General features: G+C 41.9%; 1 protein-coding gene across 1 annotated transcript; it reads right to left on the reverse strand.

The window, feature by feature from the left end:
* Positions 1-6,795: 6,795 nt before the first annotated feature.
* On the reverse strand, positions 6,796-9,036 carry Sephs2 (selenophosphate synthetase 2). The gene has a single exon (XM_026400337.2). The coding sequence runs from the start codon at positions 8,886-8,888 to the stop codon at positions 7,536-7,538; it is 1,353 nt and encodes a 450-aa protein (XP_026256122.1). The 5' UTR covers positions 8,889-9,036; the 3' UTR covers positions 6,796-7,535.
* Positions 9,037-11,011: the final 1,975 nt, after the last annotated feature.

Genomic DNA, 11,011 nt, shown 5'->3' on the forward strand with positions numbered 1-11,011 from the left:
GCCCGCCTCCAGGGCCCCTAACCAATCACGGGCGAGCTCGATTGCTTCACGGAGTAGTGCCGGCGGAGAAACCAATCACCTGTGTGGAGTTTGCTACAGCCCGCCCCGTATCAGGACTGGACCAATCTGAGGAGCTTTAATCCTGTAGTCCCTTACCTCGGAGAATTCTTCCGCCTAAGAAGTCCGCGGTACCAATTTGACACGGAGGAAAGGACAGGGAAGCGGGAGGAGAGGGCGTAGCCGTTTTACTCCTTTGTGGGCGCCAGATGGCGCCAAAGCAAAATGCTAGGTTAGGAGGCCGAGGGTGTGTTTGGCGGGAAATTCCATAAGTGAATGTACCCTCCGCCTGCATTAAATTCGTCAGGGTTTAGGGACTCTGAAGATCCTCTAGACCAGCCTCCACACTAGTTGGATGCGATCGAAGGGAAAGAATGGAACAAAGTCGGGACCACGACCTAGGTCTTTTGTCCCACTTCTGCTCCCAGCCCCGGCTGATTGCTGTGGTTGGAAGGAGTTAACCCCCATTTCTGTCTCAAGGAACCAGTCTGTCCTCCTCCCTACCCGCAACGTAGATTACATGACATTGAAATGTGTGACCCATTACAGATTGGCCTCTGCCACCTCTCCAGACTCATGTGTCTCTATCGCGGCCATACCACACACAAAACCACCAAGCTTGCTGGGGAATTTATGAGGTGATCATGGAATTGTTACTTTGGCTGAGACCCGCTGAGTTGTTATATATATGACCAAGGGAAGAGGTTTTTTTTTTTTTCTCTCTCGGCACTGGGGATTGAACCCAAGAGCACTCTACCCTTGAGCTACATCCCTACCCCTTTTTATTCTTTGAGACTGGCTCTGACTACATTGTCAGTCCGCCTCGAATTGGCGATCTTCCTGCCAGTTGCTGACATTACAGGCGTTCGCCACTGCACGCAGAGAAAAGAGATCTTTGTGAAACACAGGAACTTGAATTTTGTCGAATCCAAGCTTTATAGAGAATTATTTATTTTCACATACCTATTAAGGTCGCTATGTCTGTTCTCCAGGAGTTCAATGAGGCATACAGTTTAATGGAAGTGAAAGACTAAGAAAGTGGAAGAAAAGACAGATTTTAGAAATTAATATTCCAAAAGGGCAGAGGAACTGAAGGATGTAGTTCTGCAATAGAGTGTATGCTTAGCATCTCCAGTGCCAAAAAATAAATAAACAAAAATAAGTCCCCAAAGTACTGCAATTCCACCACTAGGCACAAGTTTTATTAGCACCTGTGCTATAATACTTGAAATTGTGACAAATATTAAGGTAAAAATTAAATGTTACCATAGTTAAAACACTGTAAATCTGGGGACAGTGGTACATACCTGTAATCCCTGTGATCTGGAGGATCAAAAATTCAAGGTCAATCTGGTCAATTTAGTGAGCTGTTTCAAAATAAAATAGCTGGGGATGTAGAGCTCTTGCTTAGCATGCATGAGGTCCTGGGTTCAATCCCCAATACCACAAAAAGTGTTTAAAAATATTTTTAGATAAAAATAAAGCAAGCCAGTAGCAGCGGTGCAACCCTGTAAGCCCAATGACCCAGGAGGCTGAGACAACAGGAGTGCAAGTTCTTGACAATTTAGTGAGATCCTGTCCCAAAATAAAACAAAATAGAGATAGGGATATAGCTCAGAAATACAGTGCCCTGGGTTAAATCCCTATTACCCTCCTCCCCCCACCCCCACCCCCCCCAAAAAAAAAACACTGTGAAGAGGATGTGACAGCATGCATGAGATCCTGAGTTTGATCTTCAACATTGTCCATACCCCCCAAAAAAATAACACTTATGAAAAGTGATTAGGGGCATCTGCAGATTGTGTGGTTCAGGAAAGAGGTGATAAGCACTATTGGTTACTACTTTTTGCCCTCCTCCATGTGCATACACACACACACACACACACACACACACACACACAGAGCATACACACACTCTCACACACATACAGAGAAAGTGTTTCAAAATAAATGGGCATTTGATTTGTGTGCTGCTAAACTGATGAGCAAAATGAGAGTGCTGAATTAGCCACTGGATTAGGCAACACAGATTGGATATAACAGACAACAAAAAAAGAGAGGTATTGGATAGCTCTGGCTTGACTAACTAGATGGGTAGTTTTGGTATTTGCTGAAATGAAGACATAGAAGACCTGGGAGTTGGGTGGGAAGGAATATAATTAATTGAGATTTAAGACATGTTCATTCCTAGCAGTTTTCTTTCTTTTTGGTGGTTCTGGGGATTGAACCCAGGGCCTCACACATGCTGGACAAGTGCTCTACCACTGAGCTATATCCTCAGCCTATCATTTTTTATTTTGAGACAGGGTCTCATTAAATTACTGAGCACCCTGAGTTGCTGGGATTAGTGTGCCTCTGTGCCTAGCCAGACTTGTCAATGGATTGATGATGATGCCAGCTTCCACCACTATGAGACACCAAGAACTAGAAAAGTGGGAAAAGAAAGGGTGTTAAGGTCCCAAAGGTCTACTTCATTTGCTCATTCATTCATTCTTTTATTCATTCAATATATTCTGATCATTAACTCTGGATCAGACACTGTTGTAGGTGCTAGGAATACTGAACATCCCTGCCATCTTGGAGCTTACATAGCAGGGGATAATTTTAAAGCACATCAATACATTCTCAAGATAATTACAGATTAGGATAAGAGGTGTGAAGCAAATAGGGTGATAAATTTTAGAGTAGCTGGGTGTTGGCTGGGAGGTCAGAGATGACTTTTTGGGGAGTTTTTCCTTGGTTGTTTTGGTTTTTGGTGCTGGAGATCAAACCTAAGGTCTCTGCTCTGCCAATGAGCTACATCCCCAGCCAATTTGATTTTTTATTTTGAGAAAGAGTTTCATTAAGTTGCCCAGTCCAGTTTGGAGTTTGGGATTCTCCTACCTCAGTTTCCCAAGTAGCTGGGATTACAGGCATGCACCACCACCATACCCAGGCATGTACCACTAATTCTTTTTACATTGTCCATTATTATTTCAAAATAAATTTTCAACAATTTAATGTACCAATGTTCTATCAGTTCCATTTTTCTCTTTCCCCAAAGATCTTTAGGTCCGGTATGGACTGATTGCTCTCTAAGCCAGCCATTCAGCTTTGCCTTCACTTCTCTGCTGGGTTCCATTTCCTGGCTCCCATGTTTTACTCTTTCTCAGTTTGCCCCCCCCCCTTTTTTTTTTTGCTGGAGCATATTTTCCAGCTGTTTTTGATTTTTGTTGGTTGGTTGGTTTTGTTTGGAGGTGCAGGGATAGAACCCAGAGCCTCATGTATACTAGGCAGGTACTCTACTATTGAGGTTAGCCACAGCCTTCCAGTTGTTTCCTGAAAGTGTATGGGATGAAACCAGTTTTACACTTTGCATATACTAAAAATATTTTTATTCTACTTGTTTGAAAAATGTAGCTTGGGGGGCTATCATGGTGGCTCAGAGGTAAAGTGCTTGCCTGGTACGTGTGAGGCCCTGGGTTCAATTCTCAGCACCACATACAAATAAATAAATTAAATAAAGGTCCATCAATGACTAAAAAAATATTTTTTAAAATGTAGCTTGGCATAGAATTCTGCATTACAAAATCATTTGCCCTCAAAATTGTGAAGATACTACTTTTAGCTTCCAATTGGATATTGAGAAGTCTGATATCTCAAACTTTTGTGTATTATTGTGGTGATTTAGAAGCATGGGTTCTGAAGTCAGATTGCCTGTCTGATACTGGACAGATTTTTTTTTTTCTTGGAGAGAATTTTTGTTTATTTATTTATTTATTTTTAGTTTTCGGCCGACACAACATCTTTGTATGTGGTGCTGAGGATTGAACCCGGGCTGCATGCATGCCAGGCAAGCGCGCTACCGCTTGAGCCACATCCCCAGCCCTAGACAGATTTCTTAATCTCCCTGTGTATCAGCTTTCTCATGTGCACAGTGGGGTTGTTGGAAGATTGAGTTAAAATATATTAAGGACGTAATACTGCCTGGTGCAAAGTACATACTGTTTAATCATTTGCTATTTTTTTTTTCCAGAGATACACATGAAAGTTTGTCAGAGTTGACAAAGGCACATCTCTTCATAGACAGCATAGACAGAGAAAGGAAAAAACAGTATTATTGTTAATAGGGCATTTTGTACTTTAATGAAATTTGCATATGTTCTAAAATTCACTGCTCTGGGAATTCAAGAAATGGGTGACTTAAAGATTTTAAGTTTTAGGAAACATGTATTATTCTTTTTAATTTCTTCCTTTTTTTTTTTTTTTGTATCGGGGATTGAATGAGGCACTTGACCACTGAGCCACATCCCCAGCCCTATTTAGTATTTTATTTAGAGACAGGGTCTGAATTGCTTAGTGCCTTGACTCGCCTTTGCTGAGGCCGGCTTTGAACTCTCCTATCTCAGCCTCCTGAGCCTCTAGGATTACAGATGTGGGCCACCACATCGGGTTTCTTCCATTTTCTTTATTACCTCTTCCAGAAACTCCTCTTCAAGGCTAAACCTCCTAGCTCACCTCTAATTTCCATACATTTCCCCCTCTCTTGTGTATCTTTTTGTCTTCTTATTCTGCTTCCAGAGTTAACTTTATATTTTTCTGACTCTTGCTGAATTTTTTTTTTTTTAGTTGCAGTTGGACATCATGCCTTTATTTTATTTATTTATTTTTATATGGTGCTGAGGATCGAACCCAGTGCCTCACATGTGCTAGGCAAGCGCTCTGCCCCTAAGCTGCAACCCCAGCCTTGAATTTAAAAAAAAATTTTTTAGTTGTCAATGGACCTTTATGATTTTTTTTAAAAAATTTAAGTTAGGGCTGGGGATGTGGCTCAAGTGGTAGCACGCTCGTCTGGCATGTGAGCAGCCCGGGTTCGATCCTCAGCACCACATACAAACAAAGATGTTGTATCCGCCAAGAATAAAAAAAAAAATAAATAAATATTAAAAAAATTAAGGTATAGATGGACATAATACCTTTATTTTATTACTTCATTTATCTACATGGTGCTGATAATCTAACCCAGCACTCCATGCATACAAGGTAAGCAGGCTACCACTGAGCCACAACCCCAGTCCCTGGACTTTTATTTTATCTATTTATGTGCAGTGCTGAGAATTGAACCCAGTGCCTCACACATGCTAGGCAAGTGCTCTGCCACTGAGCCACAACCCCAGCCCTGAATTTTTTTAAATTTAGTTTTTCTATATTCTAAGTGTGTTGTTCTCTTAAAGCATTTTTGTTATTTGTTTTGGTTACTAGAGATTGAACCTAGAGACTTGTAGGTGCTAGAAAAGCACTCTGCTACTGACCTACATCTCCAGCCCTTTTTGAGATAGGTTCTTGCTAAATTGTGCAGGCTGTCCTTGAGTTTGCTTTCCTCCTGCCTCAGCTTCCCAAGTAGCTGGGGTTATAGTTGTATGCCACCTTGCCCAGCTGTTTCATTCTGTTTACTTGTTTTCAAGTTGGAAGCTTGCCTTCAATGTCTAGTGATCCTTGACTGCTCATATTTAAGGAGGCATTAAAAAGCTTAAAATACCAAGTGAAGCCTTTCAACCAGGAGGTGTCACAATACAGTGATTTTCACTGGGAGCATCCTAAATGTTTACATCTGTTTTTCTGGGCACATTCATTTTCTCTGGAGTATTCTCCAGTATTTCACCTGTGCCAGACAAGAAATGGTTTAAGCTTCTTGGCTAGGGTTGCTTGTTTATTGATACTAGAGATGGAATCCAGGGCCTTGACTATATGCTAAGCACATGCTCTACTTCAGAGCTACACTACCAGTCCCTTGACCAGTTTAACAACTAAGCTTGGAAAAGGGGATGGGACTGTATCATTTTAAAGTTTTAAATTCTTCTGTTTTCAGTCACACTCCTTGTCCTCTGCTGTGCCTAAAGTTCCTGACTGACCCTTTCCCTGCAGAAGTGAGAGGTAACTCACCTACTGTGAAATGGATGGATTTGAGGAGCATAAAAATATAATTACCCCATGTGTAAACTTTTTTTTTTTTTAAATGGTACTGAGGATTAAACTGAGGACCTTGTGCATGCTAAATAAGTGCTCTATTATTGAGCTATATCCCCAGACTTTTATTTTTAATTTTGAGACAGGGTCTCAGTAAGTTGCTTAAGGTCTTGCTAAATTGATGAGGCAGACCTTGAATTTATGATCCTCCTGTGTTAGTCTCCCTGTCATTAGGATTACAACTTAGGTGTGGGCTACCAAGCCCAGCTTTAAAATTTTTCTTTTTGAGCAGGGTCTCCCTAAATTCCCAGGATGGCCTCAAACTTATGAATTTCCTGTATTGGCCTCCCAAGTAGTTGGGATTGTAGGCATGCAGCACTGTGCCCAGCTTTGTATATAAACTTTCAAGTTTTTTTTTTTTTTTTTGCCACCTCTTGCCCCCACTGTCCTATGTATCATATCTCCTTGCTTCTTGTTGGCATTCCCCCACTTTGGCAGCTTCTGCTAAATCTTTCTTCCTCCTTTTCATCTTCTAAGAATTGTTGACACCTTTCTTTTGCTATTTTCTCTCCTACCCTTAAATTTGTGGAGTTTATGCCCATTGAATCCTTCCCTGTCATCTCAGGGACAAATTTGTGTGTTAAATTCCTTCATCTAGGATCAGGAAAAACACTCTCACTTTGCCAGATACTAAATGTAGCAATGGTTGGTTTTTGTTTGTTGTTTTTTTAGCAATGGCATTTTATGACTGTAAAAAATTAGAATCCCAAAGAACCAAACTTTAGCCAGAAGAGTTTTCCAACAAAGTTACTCTTCTTTATTTAACTATAAGAAATTACTCTTTATTAATTAAATCACAAGGAATTTTTAGCACAAAATTTAACATATTAATGACCACCACATCCTGGTCTCTAGGGCTTGCTCTGCCTTTCCCAATCCTTAGTGGAATTTAGAAGGAAAGACATCATTAACAGAGACCAAGTCAGATGGTTGCAGGTTCTCCTTTCCCAGTTACTGGACAAGCTGCTCAATTCTTGTCCAGAGAAGGAAAGAGCCAGTTCCTCATAAAAATCTAATAAAGAATTTGACATTGTATTATAAGATCTCTCTTAACAATTTAGATTTATCAACAGTTTTGGTCCAAACTCATTGCTTCTATTTTTTTTCATTTTGCAATTTACTTTTTGAGTATGTAATTTTAGTAATCTCATTCCTTGTGCAGAAATGAATTAAACCAGTGCAAAGAAAAATCCCTTAAACTGGAACAGCCTCATCTTGCTTTGGAAAGGTTTTTCTGCTCTTCCTCCACCCAAGAGATAAACACATGTCCCCCCCCAAAGTCCAAAATGTTACTTCTGGCCTTGGAATGTACATAAAGGCAGCTACTGATTGGCTGATTCAAATCACCGAGAAAGCAGCTGGAACCACTATGCAGGCAGCCTTCTTTGGAAGTTTGTTAATATCCACTCTTGAGAATCCTCCATGATTTTATATAAAGGCTCTAAGTTCCTAACAACTTCTGCAATTCCATTTCAGGAGCTAGGCTCTGAGGAGGCGTTGGAATTATCAGGAGCAAGAGCAGCAGCAGTGGCCCCACGAGGTAGAACCTCAATAACTCGAGGCTTGTCGATGATACGGGCTGTTCGGTTTCCCTTTTCCACGATGCCGACGATCCATGCTTGGTGACCCTCTCCGTACTTGGAAGATTTTATTTCTGAGCAAAATCGAGCTGCCTGTTCTCTTGGCAGACAAATTAGTAATCCCCCAGAGGTTTCAGCCGAAGTTCCTTGAAGTAGTCCAAATCGCCCACTGGCCTTGCTGATGGCAGCCATCTTGGCAATGATCGGCAGATTATGAATGACAAAGGACACCTCATTTCTTTGTTGTTTTGCGAGGTTCTGAGAGTGTCCTAAAATGCCAAAGCCTGTGATATCGGTGGCTGCATGGGCATTAAAGGTGTGCATTAATCCGGCAGCAGTTCTATTTAGGGTAGCCATATTGAACATAGCTTCCTGATAAGCCAGCTCTACCTCTTCTCTGGAGACCACCATTTTTATCTTATTCCATCTTTCAGGATTATCCAGCCATTGGTGAGCATTAGCGGCGACCTGAGTGCCTAAGGGTTTGGTTAACACGAGCACATCCCCTACAACTGCATTGTCAGGCATTATGAATTCATTTGGCTGACATACCACAGTGGCAACTCCCCCGATGATAATCCAAGGGTTGACCACTGTTTGTCCACCTGTCACTGCAGTGCCTCCCTCCTCAGCAGCATCCCGAAAGCCTTTAACCATGAGTGGTGTTACCTTTTCTCGTTCCTCCTCATTCATACTCTGGCTGACACTGAGTAACATTAACATGTTGTCACATTCAGTAATGCCCATGGCGTAGAGGTCACTCAGCACATTTGCACAAGCTATTCGCCCCATCATGTACGGATCTTCCACCAAGGGGTAGAAAAAGTCCGTGGTCTGCACCAGTGATAGGCCTCCGTGCCTCAGGGGGATGACGCAGGAGTCCATCCCAATACTCAAGAATGGAAAAGTTGGGCTGGGGCCTGTCCCAGAGGTCAGGCCAGCTTCCTGGGCCGCCTCTTCCTGGCCTCCAACCAGGCCGGAGCCCGGCTGGGGCCGCACGTCCGGCCGTGACAGTCCCGCCAGGAGTTTGAGCAGCGTCTCCTGGGGGACCTTGCAGCCTCAGCCCTTCATGCCGGAGAAACCGGTCAGCCGCCAGCTCGGGCTGAAGCCCAACGTCTGGGGATCGAAGGGCCGGTAGCTCGAGAAGCCCCGGCCGAGAGACATGCCCGCCGGGCCCGAGGCGCCTTCCGCGGTCACCAACGCCGCCATCGCTTCTCCGCAGGCTCCCACCGCGGTCTCCGCCATCGCGCGGACCCAGCAGGGAGAGGGGAGGATGGGCGGGGAAAAGAGAAGAAGGTCCTTTTATTTTCTACTCAAGCTTAATTTTAAGTAACAGTCAGATATTACCGGAAGAGCTTCTCTCGCGCCGAAAAACTCACTGCACACGCTGCCTTCCCGGCTTCCGAGTGAGAAGCGGCCGGCCTCTCTTATTTATAGGTCTAGTGATTGACAGCCCCGCCATCCAATGAAAACTTGCCTCTGGGAGGCGTGCTTCCTTTACTCCAAAAGGTGCATTACAAATTGGCCACCCGCTTTCAAACTGATCCCAGAGAGGTTATGAAACGTCACGTGCTTTAGTATGCTCCGCTCCTAATATTAAAAAAAAAAAAAAAAATCTTTCGTAAGTGGTTGGAGGAACACTGCGTCCCTGAAATCACTTTACCAAAGACTAGAATTCTTGCAGGCTAAAGAAGATCGGTCACTCGACAAACCTCGTGGAGGTCAGAATAGTCCCAGGGTCACTTGACAGCGTATAAGATCCAGTATAGCAAAATAGCTCAAGGGAAAAAGCGGGGAAAATGAGAAATTAGAAATTAAGATACTGCCAGTAATTGAGCAAGTTGCAGCATTGATATTATGAAATGTTAATATGGACTTTAATGAAATTTAGGACTCACAGTCCAGACACCTTTATGGGTTGTGATGCTATTAGGGTCACAGTGTCATCACTTTTGGTGTCAGGTTGATTCATCTCTGCAATAGAACAGCTCACCTGGGCCTTCTAAAACGTCTTTATCTCTCTAAGTTAATATTTGTGAGAATCTGTGGTATATATATGAAGGGCAATTTGCCAAAGTCTATTAAAATTACAACTGTATCTAAATACTTTTGATCCATCAGTTCCAAGTCTAGAATTTTATCTAACAATACTCACCAGTGTGTAAAAGTTTATCTTATTTATTACTATGCCGTTTGCAATATCAACGTGCGGGAAACAGTTTAGATGCTTATCAACTATGATTTAAATAAATTATGAGGGGCTGGGGCTATAGCTCAGTGGTAAAGTGCTTGCCTCGAAAACGTGAGGCACTGGGTTCCATCCTCAGCACGACAAAAAAATAAAGATACTGTATGTTCATCTACAACTAAATAAATATTTAAAAATAAATAAATAAATTATGAAAAAATAAAATAAATTGTGGTATAGTCACACAATGAATATTATTTATTTGTGAAGTTATTTACAGCTATAAGCAGCATCAATATGAATAACCTTAAAAACAAAATGTTGGGAATAAAAAAGCAAGTTGCAGAAAAATACATAAAATAAGGTATCATTTAAATAAAGTTCAAAACTAGTCAAAACAATGACATAATGATAGATATGTAAGTTATAAAAAAACCCTTTAAGAGGCAAGAGAATTAATATAAAATTTAGCATGGGGGTTATTTCTGGGAAAGAGTACGTGGGAAGCTTCTGATCTACATTAAATTCTGTTTTCTGGGCTAGTGGTGTGTACATTTTTTTTTTTTTTTTGGTGGGGGGAGAGTGTGGAGGATTGAACTCGGGGGCAGTCAACCACTGAGCCACATCCCCAGCCCTATTTTATATTTTATTTACAGACAGGGTCTCACTGAGTTGCTTAGTGCCTCTCTTTTTGCTGAGACTGGCTTTGAACTCATGATCCTCCAGTCTCAGCTTTCCTAGCCACTAAGATTACAGGCATATGCCATCACCGGCATATGTGTGATCTTTAAATTATACAGGGCTACAGATGTGGCTCAGTGATGGGGTGTGTGCCTAGGATGTGTGAGGCCCTGGGTTTGATCTCCAGTGCCAAAAAAATGAAAACCATGCTTTTTATACTTTCTATAATCTCTTTCTTTCTTTTTCTTTTTCGGGGTTATTACAACTGCTGTACCACTGAGCTGCATCACCAGCCCATTTTATTTTTTTAAAAATTTGAAACAAGGTTTTACTAAATGATCCAGGCTGGCCTCAAACTTGTGATCCTCTTGCCTCAGCCTCCAAAATCATTGGGATTATAGATATGGACCACCATACCCAGCTTGTAATTAACTTTTGAATACCGAAAGTGTGCTGTATTTCAGAATTAAAAAAAAAAAATGATGTAGTGAAAAAAAAT

Source organism: Urocitellus parryii, chromosome 9 (assembly GCF_045843805.1).
Source record: "Urocitellus parryii isolate mUroPar1 chromosome 9, mUroPar1.hap1, whole genome shotgun sequence".
Classification (NCBI taxonomy): Eukaryota; Metazoa; Chordata; class Mammalia; order Rodentia; family Sciuridae; genus Urocitellus; species Urocitellus parryii.